Source organism: Dermacentor silvarum, chromosome 11 (genome assembly GCF_013339745.2).
Source record: "Dermacentor silvarum isolate Dsil-2018 chromosome 11, BIME_Dsil_1.4, whole genome shotgun sequence".
Classification (NCBI taxonomy): Eukaryota; Metazoa; Arthropoda; class Arachnida; order Ixodida; family Ixodidae; genus Dermacentor; species Dermacentor silvarum.
In genome coordinates, this window is record NC_051164.1 from 21,769,136 (window position 1) to 21,788,068 (window position 18,933).

At 45.0% G+C, this 18,933-nt stretch overlaps 1 protein-coding gene across 9 annotated transcripts in view; it reads right to left on the reverse strand.

Moving 5' to 3' along the window:
• Window positions 1-18,933, reverse strand: part of LOC119434118 (uncharacterized) — a 210,484-nt gene that overhangs the window by 95,360 nt on the left and 96,191 nt on the right. For 6 of the 9 annotated variants that reach the window (XM_049658194.1, XM_037701437.2, XM_049658187.1 and 3 more), the window contains exon 5: window positions 5,255-5,411. In XM_049658194.1, the coding sequence (XP_049514151.1) occupies window positions 5,255-5,411 (157 nt within the window). Of the gene's footprint in view, window positions 1-5,254; window positions 5,412-12,744; window positions 12,885-18,264; window positions 18,377-18,933 lie in introns of all 9 variants that reach the window. The other 3 variants (XM_049658195.1, XM_049658188.1, XM_049658191.1) reach the window with 3 other exon arrangements.

Below are 18,933 nucleotides of genomic sequence, written 5' to 3' on the forward strand. Positions count from 1 at the left end.
TTGGACCACGCTTACATATTCTCATTATAATCATTACATAGAGAACAAATGCAGCCTGTTGTTAGACTTTATGTCCTTCTGTTCTCTTCAGCAGCACAATTTGATCGCCAATTCCTGTGGCAACGTTTTAGACCTTTGCCTCTCTAATGCTCAAGCTATAGATGTTTCCTGTTCTGACATTTCCCTTGTCCGTCCCGATAAGTTTCACCCCTCACTTAAGATAACTGCCTCTGTGTCAGCCTTGAAGCAGAGCTTCTCGACTGGCATTAATGAATCTTCTCGATTTGCTTTCAAGCGGGGTGATTATGTTGGCTTGTACGACTTCTTGTCCACGAGAGATTGGTCCCTGGTCACAGATAAAACTAATGTTGATGACCAAATAGATCAGTTTACAGAGCTTGTTTTGAGCGATATGCGCCAATACATTCCTCAGTACAGTCCTAGGCACTCTAAATATCCAATTGGTTCTCATCTGAACTTATTACTGCCCTAAAGCATAAAGATCGCGCGCACCGTAAATCCAGAATTCCTGTGCCTAATGAGTGGAGAGAAGAATTCCGCTTTTTTCGAACTCTCTGCAAACGCCTCTATAAGCGGGATCATGACGCATATATTGCATTCTTGGAGAAGAGCGCCTCCGACCGGCCGGCGGAATTTTTGAAGTATATCCGCAAGCGTACCAGTAATCGCGGAGAGTGTTTTCGCCTGCTCGACTCTGGTGGAGTAGAAGTCCAAGCAGTAGCGGATTGTTTTGCTGCCCATTTCTCTTCCTTATATAGGCCTTCAGGTTTCAACGCTGGTGTCAGTCAGCAGCACACAACGGCTCCTACATCTAGTCCTGTGTTGTTTGATGCAAAGCTGATCATCGAATGCCTTAAGCGCTTGATGCCTTCCCTATCTTGCGGTCCTGATGGCATCCCTTCCGCAATCTTAAAAGCGTACAGCGGTATATTTGCCCCAGTATTGACATCTATATTTAATAGCTCTCTGAATACTTCCACCTTCCCTCACATGTGAAAAACTGCTCGTTTTTTTCCTGTATTTAAGTCTGGCTGTAAAACCGATGTCTCAAATTATCGCCCGATTTCTCTTCTCTGTGCCACGTCTAAGGTTTTTGAGCTTGCTCTTCACAACGTATTGTCTTGTACTGTGAAGAACACATTGATTCCGAATCAGCATGGATTCCTCACCGGCCGCTCTACTATCACAAATCTCGCAAGCTTCATGACACATATCTCCGCGCCGGTACTTCAAAGGGGGCAAGTAGACACCATATATTGCGACCTCAGTAAAGCTTTTGATGTGGTAAGCCACTCACTGCTTCTCATCAAGCTTACGCACTTTGGTGTTGACTCGTCAATTGTAAATCTATTGCGGAGTTATCTTATTGGTAGATCATGTTTTGTTAACGTCAACGGCCAAACGTCTTCATCGTACATGGTAACCAGCGGCGTTCCTCAAGGATCAGTGTTAGGACCACTCCTTTTTTTAATTTTTATTAATGACGTTCTTTCCGCCATTCGACATTCTTCATTCCTCCTATATGCTGATGACATAAAGATCTTTAAGGCAATTCACACTGTTGATGACTGTCGCATCCTGCAGTCTGACCTGCTTTCTTTTTCTAAATGGTGCACAGATAATAACCTCACCTTGAATGCTGCTAAGACCAAAGTCATGACTTTCACCCGCAAAACAGCAAGCATCTCTTTTTCTTATTCAGTAGATTCTGTACCATTGTGTAAGGTCCGTGAGATCAATGATCTTGGTGTACTTTTTGATAGATCCTTACACTTTTCAGCTCACACTAAAGGCGTTGCAATGCGGGGCATGCGCACTCTTCGCTCTGTTTGCAGACTGTCGAGAGAATTCAATTCTCCTACACCGTTCCGCAAGTTGTACACAACGATCTGTCTTCCTCAGCTCGAATACGCGTCGGTCGTCTGGAATGGCATTTCTAGATCCAACAGTGACATTATAGATCGGGTCCAGAAAAAGTTTCTAAGCATATATCATCACCGCTTTGCAAACACGGACTCTGGGCCCTGCTCTAGCACTGTTGGATTATTGCCATTGCCCTTACTTCGCTGCCGACGTAATCGTGCTGACCTGCTTTTCCTTTTCAAACTCCTTCACGGTATCCTCATGTGCCCCGAACTCCTCAGTTGTATCACATTTCGTATTCCGCGCAAAATCACCAGAGAACACAGACCTTTCCGTGTTGCTGCCTGTCACCACCAACACTCAACCGTCCATAGAATACAGAGTCTTTATAACGCCCACTTTCATGACCTTGATATTTTTCACAACTCTCTGTCTTTGTTCTGCTCTCAGCTTTCCGTTGTTGTGTCTTAGTTTCACCATATTGTTCGACTTCCCTTCTCCTATTTATTATGTATGCATTTTGCGCCTTCGGTTACATGTATGTACACTTTTCTTTTCAGGATTTATATTTTTTATTCGTTGTTTTTTTTTCGCTGATACTCCCCTGCTGTATTTCTTTTTCTATGTATACGTGCGCCAGCACCCAGACCTCACGGTTGTTCCTGGGCACGATAAATAAATGATTGATTGATTGATTATTATTATTATTATTATTATTATTATTATTATTATTATTATTATTATTATTATTATTATTATTATTATTACACCACCTAGGTGGTCGACAGGATCCACCATCTTCAGGGCGCTAGGAATAGCCGATTTAATAATTTATCATTTATTTGAGTACCTTCAGGGCCCATAGGACGTTGATACACTATAGCCCCGTAATCTAAACGTGTTCGTATAAGGCCTTTGTTGTAAAGGTTCATGAGGCGATTCTGGACCCTAACCCACGTTATGTGTGAAAGTATTTTAAGAATGTTCATTGTTTTTAGGAATTTGTTTTTAAGGTACTTCAGGTGTGGAATAAAGGTTAGCTTCTTGTCTACCATTATGCCAACAATTTTTATTATATCCTCGCAGGTAAGGAATGACCATGTAGTTGAATATGGAGGTCTGGAACCATACCTCTATTTACCGAAAAACTCAGAGCCATTCCACTCTGTGAAGGTGGATGACCAGCGGAGCTGTATATATGGTGATAACCTATATTGATTTAAATTAAGACACATGCCACATGTATTGTCGTTTTCTACCGGCTTGATTACTTTGTCACTAAGGTGACTAGACCAATGCCACATGAATTGTCGTTTTCTACCGACTTGATTACTTTGTCACTAAGGGGACTATAGCTTTGGTCGCTATGGTAGACGGCCATGGGTTCTGTAACGACGCTTGAGCGGGAATGGACGCGAAGGCGGCGTGAGGCGTTAGCCGCCTCACGCCGCCTCAGCGCCCTTTTCCACTTCTGCTCACGCCGTCGTTTTTCGTAGGCATGCAGTTCTTCCTCGGTCCGCACAATACGCAGCCTATCCTTTACACGGCCGGAACGCAACTGTGATAACGTGCGTATGCAATGCGTGACGTCACCAGCAAAAGAGACATACCCTTTGGCTATTAAACGCAGCTGGGGCACACCGGCGATACGCTTTTGCTTTGTATCGAGGCTACGGCGTTTTCGGTCTACGCGCGCGGTCTACGCATGCAGCGAACCACTGGGAACTTGCGTATAACAGCTCCGTTGTAAGAAGGACCCAGGAGTTTTTTTACGGGGTTTAGCTCGAATTCGTTCTCCTGTACCTCTCTCGACACTTTGTTCAGGTCAAGTTGAACCTGTCGCTCGCAGATGGCGAGGTTACGGGGTATATCCCATCTGCACGTCGTCTACATAACTGTAGTAAAATATACTTCGGTGAATACATGTACGTAACGAATTCGTTTTCACACTAAAAAAGGTAAAACTAAGTACTCCTCCCTGTGGTACCCAAGTCTCCTGGATAAATGGTCTGAATAAAGAATTGCCTACTCAAACACGGAAGGTGTCATTGCATAAATAACTTTCTATTACATTAAGCATGCTGCCACGAATACCCATTCCCGAGAAATCTCGCAAAATAACCGGAGCGCCAGGCGGTGCCATAAGCCCCCTATAACAAGGAACTCGGACAGGAAGCACTGTTCGTGAACAAAGGCTTCGCGAATGTATGCCTCAACTCGCACGAGATGGTCAATTCTGGATCGGCCTTCTCTCTATCCACATTGATAAGGGACAAGCAATTTGTTGGATTCGAGGAAGTGTAATAGCCGGCGATTAATCATTTTTTAAATATCTTGCAGAGACCGCTAGTCAGCGCTATAGGCCGGTAGCTCACCACAGAAGATGGAGTCATACCCTGTTTCAAGATCGGCACTACAATAGACTCTTTACACTGAAAGACGCCTAGCACGTCATTTGAGCGGTGGAAGGTACAGCTGACTGACGATACCCTGGCGGGCCAAGAAGCTCGGCTATAAGAAAAGGACAGCAGTATCAACGCAATAGCGGTAAGGGCCCTGTGTCGCAGAAAATCCGGCGCCAGCGTTAAGCATCGGCATCTTGCGGAAATAATCATGCCGAACCACATCATCCCGAACCACACCGACCGGGCGGGCCATTCGCGTGGCGCAACGCGTTAGTGAACAAAAATTAAATTAAAGTACAACGCAGTAACGACGGGAAACGAAGATGATGCCACAAAGTGCCCGTTTATGTCATCTTCTTCGTGTCTCTTCGTTCATGCGCTCTAGCTTCTTTCTTTCTTTTTTAGTTTACTTATTTTTTTTTCATTGGAGACTTTCCTATTAACGCAGGCGAATCGGGCAGATTACCGCGTGAGCGAAGACGTAAACGTGAGCGGCCGAAGTGGTGGCACCATCTGGTGGTGTGGAGCTCAGCCAAACACCGCGACTACTGCAGTAACCAAGTCGAATTTACTTCGCTGCTGGAGTAATTTTTTGACAACGGCGTGATCGTGAACATGATCCCTTTTCAAAAATGTTTTTTTTTTAGACAAGAACATACATGGAACACAAACTCGACTCTATGAGGCATTGTCGTTGGATGCGTGACAAGATATCGCCATCAACGTCCGGCCGTCCGGTATTACGCAAACGCGCTTGCGTGAACTGGATTACCGGATGCGCTAAAACTCTTTATTGTCGCTTGACCGCGGCGCGTAGCGCTGCCGTGTTTTCCACATATAGAATTGTCCAGGCATCCTGCACAAAGTGCTTGTGCTTATGAAGTGTGTTCAAAACGTCAGAGCTGGTTAAAGTGACCGTTACGGTAAAAGTCTAAACGCTGTCTAATCGGCATGCTAATGCGTACCTGCAAATTTCGTTTGACTGATCGCCTCTGTGCTCTTGTAACTCCTCCACTTCGGCGTGGAAGCTTCTGGCGCACAGGAACTGCTTATTCCACACTTCATGTTTCGCACATGCGTCTCGATTCGCCAGAGGTGCCTCCATTACGAGTTGTGAGGACACTGCAACGAAACAACGTATCACGAAATTAATGCGCAGAATCCTCCGCCGCATTGGCGACCTGACCATAGCGGCGGTCAGACCTGCGACGCGGCAGAGGGTGCTAAGAATCTCTGGGTCCGGACAGACACCCCAAGCTGAACCTGGCAACGTCCAACACGCGCACCCTATCGAGTGAGGCTAGCTTAGCAGGGCTATTTGAAGAATTATCAGGTATTGCCTTGCATATTATTGGCCTTAATGAGGTGAGAAGAACTGGAGAGGCTTATACAGCGCTGACCAACGGCCACGTCCTCTGCTACAGAGGTATTCCAGATAGGAGAGAATTCGGAGTAGGATTTCTAGTCCATAAGGACATAGCGGGAAACATTGATGAATTCTACAGCATTAATGATAGTGTAGCAGTCGTCGTATTAAAGCTGAATGGGAGGTATAGAATGAAGGTTGTACAAGCCTACGCCCCAACCTCTAGTCACGATGATGAGGAAATAGAACAGCTTTATGAAGATCTTGAATTTACAATTAGAAAGGTGCAAACTCAGTATACTGTAGTCATGGGCGACATCAATGCAAAAGTGGGGAAAAAGCAGGCTGGCGAGCAAGCAATTGGCAACTACGGCATCGATTGAAGGAACACTAGAGGAGAAATGTTGGTAGAAGGCGCGGAAAGGAATAAGCTCCGAATAATGAATACCTTCTTCAGGAAGCGAAGCAGCAGGAAGTGGGCCTGGAAAAGCCCTAATGGAAAAACAAGGAATGAAATAGATTTCATACTCTCTGCTGATCCCAGCATAGTGCAGGATGTAGAAGTGTTAGGTAGGGTAAAGTAAAGTAACCATAGGCTAGTGAGCTCTAGGATTTCGCTCAATTTGAAGAGAGAAAGAATAAAGTTAGTCATGAAGAGACAGGCCAACCTAGACGCAGTAAGGGTAAAAACAGACCAATTCAGGCTAGCGCTCGCAAAGAAATATGCAGCTTTAGAACAGGAAGATAAAGACAACATGGAGGTAATGAATGAAACCGTAACTAGGTTGATCGCAGAAGCAGCAATTGAAGTGGGAGGTAAGGCACCAAGGCAACCAGTAGGTATGCTCTCCAAGTAACAAATGACCTAATAAAGAAACAACAAAACATGAAAGTGTCAAACTCGAGAGATCAGATAGAATTCGCTTAACTGTCGAAACTGAGAACCAGAAGATAGTAAGGGATATCCGAAATTATAACGTGGAAAAGATTGAGGAAGCAGTAAAATATGCACGCAGCATGAAATCAGTGAGAAGAAAACTAGGAATAGGGCAAGGCAAAATGTACGTACTGAAAGATAAGCAGCGTAATATCATCAGCAATTTCGATGACAGTAAAAGCAGCGGAAGAATTCTATGCTGAGCTGTACAGTTCCCAGAGCAGCCAAGCTTTTTTCAATTGAAGTAGTGATGAACAGGATACAGAGGCCCCTTCAATAACTAGCGATGAACTTAGAACGGCCTTGAAAGACATGACCAGGGGAAAAGCTGCTGGAGAAGATGGAAATAACAGTTGATTTAATAAGGATGGAGGAGATATCATACTTGAAAAGCTTGAGGCCCTTTATACGTAATGCCTCACGACTTCAAGTGTACCAGAAAGCTGGAAGAACGCCAACATTATACTCATCCATAAGAAGGGAGTTGTTAAAGAATTGAAGAATTATAGACCCATTACCTTGCTTTCAGTATTGTATAAAATATTCAACACGGTAATTACAAATAGAATCAGGGCAACACTTGACTTCAGCCAACCAAGAGAACAGGATGGCCTTAGGAAGGGATATTCTATGATAAATCATATCCATGTCATCAACCAGGTAATAGAGAAATCTGCGGAGTAAAATCAACCTCTCTATATGGCTTTCCTAGATTATGAAAAAGCATTTCATTCAGTAGAGATACCAGCAGTTATGGAGGCACTACGAAACCATGAAGTACAGGATGCATACGTGAACATATTGACAAATATGTACAAGGATTGCACAGCAACCTTGGTTCTCCACAAGAAAAGTAGAAAGTTACCTATCAAGAAAGGGGTTAGGCAAGGAGACATAATCTCTGTTATGCTATTCACTGCATGCTTAGAAGAAGTATTCAAGCTCTTAGACTGGGAAAGCTTAGAAGTGAAAATCAACGGCGAATATCTCAGCAACTTTCGGTTTGCAGATGACATTGTCCTATTCAGCAACAATGGGGACGAATTACAGCAATTGATTGAGGACCTTAACCGAGAAAGTGCAAGCGTGGGGATGAAGATTAATATGCAGAAGACAAAGATAATGTTCAATAGCCTGGCAAGGGAACAAGAATTCAGGATCGTCAGTCAGCCTCTAGAGTCTGTAAAAGAGTGCGTTTATCTAGGTCAATTACTCACACGGGACCCTGATCATGAGAACGGTATTTACATAACGATAAAATTGGGCTGGAGTCCTTACAGCAGCCATTGCCAATTCCTGACTGGGAGCTCCACTGTCGTTGAAAAGAAAGGTGTACAATCATTACATTCTACCGGTGAGAACATATGGACAGAAACTTGTAGGTTAACAAAGAAGCTCGAGAAGAAGTTAAGGGAGCCCACAAAGAACGATGAACGAAAAATGTTAGGCCTAACGTTAACAGACAGAAAGAGAGCAGTGTGGATCAGAGAACAAACAGGGATAGCCGATATTCTAGTTGACATTAAGCGCGAAAAAGTGGAGCTGGGCAGGCCATGTAACCCGTAGGATGGATAACCAGTGGACCATTTTGGTTAATGAATGGATACCAAGAGAAGGGAAGCGCAGTCGAGGACGGCAGAAAACTAGGTGGAGGGATTCTGAACTTGGGAAATTCGCAGGCGCAAGTTGGAATCAGCTTGCGCAAGACAGTGGTAATTGGAGATCGCAGGGAGAGGCCTTCGTCCTGCAGTGGACATAAATATAGGCTGATGATGAGTTTGTGTCGGGGGGTGGGTCAGAGTGCGAGAAACTCGTTTGGACCTTTCCATCGTGTGGCATGTGCACCATGCCCTTTCACGTGCACCATGCCCTCTGGAGCTCCCTGAATGAATGAATGAATTAATTAATGAATGAATGAATGAATGAATGAATGAATGAATGAATGAATGAATGAATGAATGAATGAATGAATGAATGTGTGTGGTTTAGTGGCGCAAGAGCCAAGTATGGCCAAAGAGCGCCATGCCAGTGTTTGTTAGTTCGCAGTTCTGGAGCTCCCTGGGTGTTGCCACATTAGCCTCTTGCGAGTAAGAAATATAATGGTGTTGACAGTCCGCCCAACGGCGCGACCAGACATTGTTCGGCGCAAAACCAGCGGACGCGCCGGCAGGACGAGCGTTCGTTGAGACACCAGCATGCAATGGCCGAGGTTTCCTAGGTTATGGGCCGGCTCCATCGGCCCCTGAGCCGCAGCGCCCCTCACGCAGCTGCGGCTGACGCATGTGCTACAAATATACCGTGGCTGCAGCACATGCGCCGGCCGCATCTCTGTGGAGGGCACTGCGGCTGAGGGCCGATGGGCCGTTGCTACAGCAGACACTATCTGTAAGCGCTCTCCGCCGCGGCGGGCGGCAGTGAGTGCCAGAACCTAAATGATGTTTCTAACACCGTGGCCTCTTGAAAGTTGTAATTATCCGTGAACCCCCTCAAAAGCATTGCAGAAACTACAGCGCTTACCTTTCTGCTAACTTTAAAGTCTAGAGGGAAGGTAGCTATAATGGTAGAGAGAGGGGGGGGGGGGGGAGGCAAAGAATGGGTAGAACTAACACAGTCGCGAAACGAGTTAATAACAGCCTTGCCACTCTCGTAGTTCCCAGACAGGGGGAGAGGACGGGAGGGGGAAAAGATGGCGTGAGAAGGCCAGTAAACAGAAGTTGGGGGCAAACTGAAGGTACGATACGCTTCTCCTAAATCTGAAAAATAAACACCATGCAAATTTGTCAAGCCGAAACTGACGCAGAGCGTGCAGACGCAAAGCCACATTAAAGCACTGAAGTGTCTAGGTGACATTACGCATTCGGTTGCACGTCAAATCAACACTTCTGTGCTTGCCACGGCAACTTGACCGCAATGAAATTGCTCGAGGTCACGGGTTCAATCCCTACCGTAGCAGCCGCAGGTCGACGGAAGCTAAGTACAAAAACGCTAGTATTTCAACGTTTACAGAAAACATAATCCGATTGTGGTTTTGGCACGTACAACCCCATAATTCAACTAAAGTGTAACACTTCTGGAACGATCCGATTTGCCATGTGAGGCAATGATAATGCTCAACCCTCTGAGGGATTATGAATAGCGCACAACAACGCCCGAAGCTAACACGTCTCCCTACGTGTTCGGTGTACTACGCAGACCAACAGCAGTTGTGCACACAAGGTAACGTTTAGCGTCAACTCACAACTCTCGTATTGGACTAAACGCTGAATAAATGAAACATTCGCCGTCAACATCACCCCATTAGCGCTAATCAAAGCAAACATCATAGAGAGCGTTGCTTACATCGATTCCCACATTGCGTGAGATGCACACACACACACACACACACACACACACATATATATATATATATATATATATATATATATATATATATATATATATGCGATTGCGCAGACCATAGGAGTACCTGCTGTTTTGCGTTGGGCTTCTTAAAGATGGCCAATTTTTCAACAATCACTTTGGATGAGACACCTTGTCAAGCACTTTCACGAAATATACAAATCATGTCTTTCTGACCGCGGATTGTGTAAGAGAGATCGTGAACGAGTTCAGTGAGCTGGGTAATCGTAGGTAGACTTCTTCGAAATCAAAGTTGGTGGGAAAATATTATATCGTAATTACCAAGGCATGTCCAAAGATCTTGAGAAACCATTTGCTCAAGAAGCTTATAGCAAGTACTTGTAAACAAAATTGGGTGGAAGTTCTTATGGTCATTACCGCTGACATTTTCTGTACCCGTGTGACATTAGCTTTCTTCGAAGCCTTCGGAATGTAACCACTCGTCATCCAAGAACGCAAAACCATTGTCAAGTACTTTCAAACCCACACTGCACATCCTCTCAGAAATTCATTCGGCATCCCAGTGGTGCTGGGCCGCTTATTTAGAGCGCAAGAGGAGGGGCGAGAATCTGTTCTCAGCCGGACCACTCGTTTAGTACTATCATCTGCTCGCGTCAACTCTCGCTCGCGCTTGTTTGGTTTGCTTGGTTTGGTCCCGTTCGCGCTTGGTTCGACTGTCATGGTTTGCGATTGTTTTGTAATCTGATTGTATGCGCCACGCGAATTGTGTAGTACTTTCTGGAAGCCACGCGGCAGCATGCAACGATTGCACTGGAACCTTCGACGAGTCATGTATAAAAGCCGACGCGCTTGACCCGTAGATCGCCGACTCTGTTACATGTCTCTCTCAAATTCTTTGCCTCAATATACCACAAAATGAAAACACGTATACCGCTGGGCTCAAATTTCGCATTAGGGAGTATCGTAATCGTCGGTGAATTTTTTGTCCATATTAATTGTCACGTTTTAGTAACGGTGAACAACCACAATGGAAGAAAGCAAGTCACAAAACTAACCGCTTATTGGGCGAACCTGTGCCCAGCAAAACCAGAAACACTCAGCCCAGTGATAGCGACCATGCACACTCGTTGATCACCGAAACGTGATATGTGTGACGAGCGCGTCGACTTTTGTACACGACATCGTCGATAGTTCTGGATCACTGGTGCCCGCGTTCCTTCCAGAAAGTACTGCACAAGTTGTGTCGCGCATACAATCTGATTACACAAGGTTCGGCGACAACAGACAACGGATGGAACCAGCGATAACATGCGAGAAACTTCCAATACCGAAAGGCGCGTCTTGCATTGAACGATAGCATCGTAACACAGATTGTATCGTGAGAAACGTTCACCGAAAAGATTAATAATTTACACGCGTGTCAATGCTCCCTCCTAAAAAGCTTAGTCCCGGTTCTGCGAACAGAACACGAAAGCGAAAAACAAAGGCACACGCAGTAAAGAATAATATCAAAGCAAAAAAGTTCACCGACGATTACGATACTCCGTAATGCGAAATTTTATTTTTTCGCAATCGTATAATTCTGGAACCCTTTCCACAGACTGGAAGACAAGCAAAGTAATTCCGATCCACAAATTCACGGAAACTCATAATCCCAACTACAGGCCGGTGCTAACATCCGTACGGCCGGGACTAACATCCGTACCCTGCAAAGTAATGGAACACGTTATCTTCACACATCTAGTTCATTTTATGGAGGGCAACAATTTTTTCACTCCCACACAGCACGGTTTCCACAAACATTTTGCGTGTGACACCCAGCTCCTATCATTCACTAACGACTTGCATGCATATTTAGACATTGGTTTTGTAACTCACTGCATATTTCTAGACATTGCTAAAGCATTTGACAAGGTAAGCCATTCGCTACTATTACATAAACTAAGCGTGCTTAATATTGATGCTGCCATAATTATCTGAATACGCGCTTTCCTTACGTCTCGTGTTCAGTTTGTATTTGCTAACGATGTCTGATCCCCTTCGGCGTTAGCTGGTTCAGGTGCGCCTCAAGGATCAGTACTGGGCCCTTTGTTGCTTCTTATATACCGGGTGTGTCAGCGAACACTTTCGAAAATGTTTAATGTTTCCCGGCGGCGATAGCAGAATTCTAGTTCACGAGCTGGTCTACTCGAAGAGGCAGACATTACTTGCGCAATGAAGTGAAATGCATAATCGACTAATTATCAAAAATGTACTAATGCAGTTTTAAACTGATTACCTTATGGCCTATATTGCAATTTGCAAACTCTATCTGTGGAGTTCGCAAGGCGGATCCACTTGGAACGAATTCTCAGGATGACACCAGTCTCGAGATACTAATTCCCGAACTTTGCGGAGAAATGCACAGGCATTCCAGTTTTGTACTTCAATGCATAAAACCAAAACGACGTTTTGTTGAGAAGTTCGGGAATTGTGGAAGTTCGAGCTTGCGGTGGTCGGGCGTCAGACTTTCGATACAAAGGCGCCAATGGGTGCATGTTGGGGAGAAGGGGTGGGGGGGGGGGGGGGGGGGGAGGGACTACTGTCGCGCGAGCTCTCGCACAATGCGAGAGGGCGCTACTGTGGCGCAAGCTCTCTCTCGAGTTATGGGAGGGGCGATGGGCGTCGTGAGCTCTCATTCGTTCGTTCGGGCTAATCACGCACAATTACAATAATTTTTGATGGTATCTGCTCAATTTCTTTCTTGGCGCAGTTCAAAACCCGTGTCTTTCGACTATGGTAGAGGCACTTACCGTTGGCATGCGCAACGCAGGGCAGTTGCTCTTGCACGAACTTATCCATTCGTTGCAGTCGTCTGGCGAGTGGCGGAGCGTCTCCGCATCCACTAACTCGCGTCAGTTTCAGCAGGCACGCCTTGTATTCGCCGACTGCCCTGAAAAACATGGCACTGAAAAATCAGTATGCCGTTTATTTATTATCCACCGCGTGATGATAAAATGTGAATCGCTTGTGGCACCGCGCGTAATATCGCCATTTCTGTCCGGTGATATGGAGGTACAGACAGATTTTCTCCACACAGTAGAATGATTCTTTTGCTTAAAGCAGGAACATATGAGCAACTTAATGCCTTTGAGGGGGTATTTATATTACTGAAACAAGTTCATCGCACACATCTCAATGGTCGAGGATTACTCGTAAGAGGCAATTCAATTGGTTTACTAAATACGTCGCTTTTAAAGAGGTAATCAGAATACAAATAACCCTAACGTTGCGGCTGGTTTCGAAAAGTCCCGTATTTAGGTTGTAAAATATTGTGCCACTACATGCTTGCCAGAAAAATAGCAGCCTTGAGCGTGGTTTAAATAAACGATCTTAAATGGACCCCTCAACAGGCCACACAGCAGATTTTGGTTGTACGCTTGAAGTTTTTCATGCCCTCTAAAGAGTGTTCTACCGTAAGAATTTTTCAAATTAGTTAATAGCAGAAATAGAAACATTTGAAGTGCCGCGAGCCCATGTTTTCAGGAGGCGAGCGTCACCGCCAACATAGACACGCTCTCCACTTGCCTCGTCTAGACTCCGCAAGTGAAATTCGTTGACTGCGTTCTCCCATACCGGAGCCGGCTGCTAAGTACGAGGTCGCGGGATCGAATCCTGGCCACGGCGGCCGCATTTCGAATGGGGGCGAAATGCGAAAACACACCATTGTACTTAGATTTAGGTGCACGTTAAAGAATCCCAGGTGGTCCAGATTATTCCGTAGTCCCCCACTACGGCGTGCCTCATAATCAGATCGTGGTTATGGCACGTAAAACCCCATCATTTTTTTTAAATACCGGAGCCGCAGGATCACATGACGAATACCTTACCGGCCCCGCCTTATACTTCTTTTTCTCCTTCACGCGTTTTTGCTGAGTCGTGCACTACCGGTGACGGTCTCACGCGCAAGCTGCTCCGTTTGTCTCGTTTCGAGCAGCGGACGATTTTGAGCGGTCCGCACGAGACCATCTGATTAGCGGCTTAAGTCAAAGTCACATTCACGATCACTGAGGCAGGCGGAAGATGATGAAAGAGCATGATCGCACCCGCCGCGGTGGCTCAGTCAGCTAAGGCGTTGCGCTGCTGAGCACGAGATCGCGGGATCGAATCCCGGCCGCAGCGACCGCATTTCGATGGAGGCGAAATGCAAAAACGCCCGTGTGCTTGCGTTGTAGTGCACGTTAAAGAACCCCAGGTGGTCAAAATTAATCCGGAGCCCTCCACTACGGCGTGCCTCATAATCAGAACTGGTTTTGGCACGTAAAACCCCAGAAAGAAGAAGAGCATGATCGCGGTGCTGAAACAAGGTATAACATAGTTTCGTTCACTTCGCGCGCGACTGCACGACATTGGAACAAGCACACGAAACGGAAGTACAGCCTCCCGCATTTTTAGCTATATCGCGGGAGCGTCCATCACGCGTCATTTTAGCGCCTTTAAGCGGACATAATCAGCGAGACAGGCAGAGGTGCTCTCAAGTGCACTAAGCACTCTCCTGTGCAAGAGTCGTCTAATGCGATGTTCCCTTCAGGACGACGTACGACGACATTACAGTGTTCTTGCGCGATATATCTAAAAATGCGGGAGGCTGTACATCTCTCTTGCTACGGCACGAAGTAAGACAAAAACACGCAGATATTCGGTTTGTATGCTTTATTATTCCTCTAGACTGCAATTCGGCTATAGAAGCAGCAGATTAAACAAATAACTGATCTTGCCTTGAATATTTCTCGAAGTCACGTGTCATTAAGAGTGGTGTCACAGTACTGTCATGTACTACGTAGGCGCACTTGCGCGGCACCCGCGAGGAGAAGGGCCGAACGGCGTTTGGTTCGAAATTTAAGTTCTTTCGGCGGCCCGTAGGCATGCAATACGTAGCAGACACGATCGTTAGCGCGCATTGTATGCACGACGCATGTCAGCTCAAGATCGCTAGACCTGGTGAGGGGCCCTTTTAACCGAAAATACTTAGTTTTGAGCAGGCTTTCACTGCCGGCCTTTCGTCGACTTTCCATCAACAACGAGATTGTTCGATTGTAAGGTTTAAGGCACAGTTGTGTAGTAACGATACCACAAGAAAATGTGGCGTAAGTGTCACGTCGTGAGCTCCCAATATGGCGGCGAAGTCACAATGTGGATGATGCGCAGTATTTGCATGCATTTGCCTAGCTTCATTCTTGTGGTTTTTTACCAGTAACCTTCCTGAAGGTAAAAACTCGTACTAATGACACTAATGCTTAGCCTAATTTAGCCCCTCGTTTCTACCATTAAGCTATATTTCAGGATAATTACAAACGAGACGTTTACTCTGTAGAGAAATTACGTAATAAAGATTGCGTGAAAGCCATCTTCAGGACGCAAGTAGGCGCAGTGCCCTTGAGCGCGCACTGCAGTATATTTTTAATCCCAAAATAATTCAGCATTTCCATAGGTCGGCTTTTATACATGACTCATCGATGGTTCCAAGCTAAACGCTTGTGCCCGCGTGCCTTTCAAAAAGCACTACACAATTCGTGCCGCGCATACAATCTGATTACCCGAGGTTCGGTGAAAACATACACAACAGATAGACTCAACGATAACATTCGAGTAAGTTCCAAATCATGCAGGCGCATCTTGCGATGAGCGATGTAATGCTGTTAGCCGATGTAATGCAGTTCCGAGAAAAGGATAAATAGGTGCACGTGTAAATATGTTACGCTTGTGCACTTTTTGTGACATGTCGCTGCATTACGCACTTGCTCTGTCATACAATACACTATACACGGTTGATTGCGCGTCACGCACATGAACAGCCCTCTGGTATTTACTAATGAGAAAGCATTATGTGTCCCATGAGGGCAGTAAAGCCGACGTTGTCCTCAGCTAGTGCTCCCCAAAATAATGATTTGCGTTGATTAAGGCGGATTAAGGTTGGTACAAATTAGAGGAAGGTGGATTAAGGTGGATCAATGTTGGTATAAATTAGAACAAGGTGAATTAATGTGGTTTAAAATGGATTAAGGTGAATTAAGATTGCTACAAATTATACAAAGGTGGATTAAGGTTTGTACAAATTAGAGCAATGTGGATTAAGGTGGATTACGTTTCGTACAAATTAGAGCGAGGTGAATTAAAGTGGATTAAACTGCATTAATGTGGATTAAGGTTGGTACAAATTAGACCAAAGTGCATTAAGGCAGAGTTGCCAATGACACGTGACAATGTATGACGTCACGTATCATGGACGTAACCAATATATGTATTAGACAAGTCATTCAAATCACATAAGAATACATAAGTGACTGTCAATTTTGATCGATTGACCGATTTATTAGTGTCAGTGGTGAAGTAGAACATGTCACGAAGTGTATTCCCAGCGTCCACATCGTTTCCATTCTTGTCCCTGAATGCATCTTTAAAATAATTTTTAAAAATCACTCGAGGTATGTAGCACAAACGCATCTAGCTCGATTACGCTCGAGGTGGACATTACTTGCACAAGAAATCCAAAATTAATATTTCACTAATTAACGAAGTATTGCTACTTATCTTTTAAACTAATATCTTTAGGCACATATTGGAATTTGCTAATTGTAGCCGCTGACAAACGTTGCACGTTGCGCTTGTGAAGTCATCCTAAATGCATTAGGCATAGTGCACCCAACACAGCAGGAAAGACCGACACAGAACGCACGCGCACATGGCGCTAACTTTCAACTACAAGTTTAATTGCGGGATTAAAGCATGGAGTCATATACCATTCACTGGGGGCGTAACAGGACACGTGTTCGGTGCATGCTGACAAGGATATCACGCCATGCATGGGGTCTATCTTGTGAATAACATTCACGCCATAGAGCAATTCTTTGATATACAGGTTGTCCCACGTACCTTTAACCATACCTTTAAAAACTATGCAAATGCCACGTTAGTGGACAAAACCAATGTAATGTTGTTGGCCGTCGCTTGGAGATGCTCAGAATATTATTGGGATAGCAGTTTTATGGGCACTCCAGGCGCATTCCTGCTGTCGGCGTCGCCGTGAGGTTCCGTATAAAGTCCACAAGCGATAAAATAGTCGCCGCGTACCGTATGCTATATGTGCGAGTGTGCGACGGTGAGCTGGCGACAGCACTTTTTGTTTGATCATTTATGTAAAGCAGTGTTTCATTAATGTCTTGCACATTCTCTATTTTAGTTTTGGTGCTGCTGTTATAGATGCGTAAAGTGTCGGGTAAAAATGATTGTAATTTATTTCTTTATTGTGCAACTTTTGTATTTCATTGTCTGGTTGACTGTCAATATGTTAATTACTGGTAATCATTGTTTCTGTTATGCATATTTCTCTGGGTTCCCTCTTTTGCTGCTCCTCCTTTATGTATTGGCAGTTTCTGTTTGCTTTAATTTCCCACTGCTTCTATTACTAAATTTGTAAATATTAAATAAATTTGTAAATTGTAAATAAATTTTGTGCTTTGTTATTCTTGCCTCGTACTTATTTGTTTGAAGAACGGCTGCCATTCTGTTAATTACTGCATTCATTTTGTGTCATGTCTTTTTCGTTATTCCTCGTCTCCCGTTTATGTAATGCCCTGAGAAGGGCAATTAAGGGTACAATAAATGGTGATGATGATGATAGGTGTGCTTTGATCCCACAAATAAACTGGTTGTTGAAAATTCGCGTCATGTGTGTGTTTGTGTTTCATGTGGCTCTCTTGTCCTGTGTCGGATGCTTCTGCGCCTAAGGCATTTAATTTGTAGCCGTTGACTTCGAAAGCGATGTCCACTTTGAATGAATTCTGAGGATGACATCGATTTCGAGATACACATTACCGAAGATTTGTGACGAAATTCTGTGGCGTTCCAGTAACCTTAGAGATTCAATGCATAAGAAGGCGTTTTGTTAGAAAAGTAAGTGGAACAACATTTCAGTTATACTGCAAGTTTGACAGCGCTTATCGCGTGACCTGTGCCATTTTTAAAGCTTGTTAAATTGTGCAGTGAGATATGTGCGCTAATGTAATTAGAGCGTTCATTAGTAAACCTTGCTAGTTGTTCAATTGTGCATTTTGATTTGCAGTCTAAAAATTCTGCCTATGTTTAAAAAAGACATCCGGTATAATCAACCATTAGCCCTGTTATGAGCGCTGTCCTGAAGAAAGGCCTGCTTCAAGACAAAAAAAAAAGATGCTGCAGTGTGTATTATTCTCGTGGCAATTGCAACGATTACAGTAGTCAGGCTGTGCTTCAGGTCCGTTCAATGAAACTCCTTTTGAGTTGGTTGCACTTACGAGCAGACCGTCTTCGCCTTGAGCTCGATGTCGTGTGCGCTGGCTGGGCCAAACTTGGCGTCGCACTCCCGCAGGCTGGCCGCCAAGCTGGTCTCGTCGCAGGCGCCTGCTGCTGCATCGTGAGAACAAGAAATAAATACGTACGGTGAACGAGGGCACACTGGACTTCACAGCCACGTCGCAGTGCATTCAAACTTAAATTCTCGGCTACAGCATCGCAGAGCTCCACTGCGGGCTATGGGGGTCGCCATAGGAGGAGAGGCTTTCAATTAGGTTTGAACCCCTGGTGTTCTTTAAGGTGTACCTAAACAAGGGTACACGGTCGTTCTTCCATCGCGCCCTTGTCGGAATGTCGTCGCCAAGGTCGAGAATCGAACCGACAACCTCGCTTTCAGCAGTAGAAAGACACAGCCAGTGTGCCGCTGAGGCAGGTCAGCGTGCATTTACCGGCCCTGCAAGTTTGATTAAATTAAATCTTTCTCCGCGAAGTCTCTGTGATCGTGGATTTCAATGCTGAGCTTCTTAGCGCTGTCCTGCATGCGAGCTATTCGCTAACGTCTTTACAACCCTTACCGTCCTGGCTTCTGGCCTTGTTTCTACGCCATTACTCAGTGACAAATAACTGGTGGCTAAATATTCTCATTGAAGAGATACTTTCATCGAGAGCAA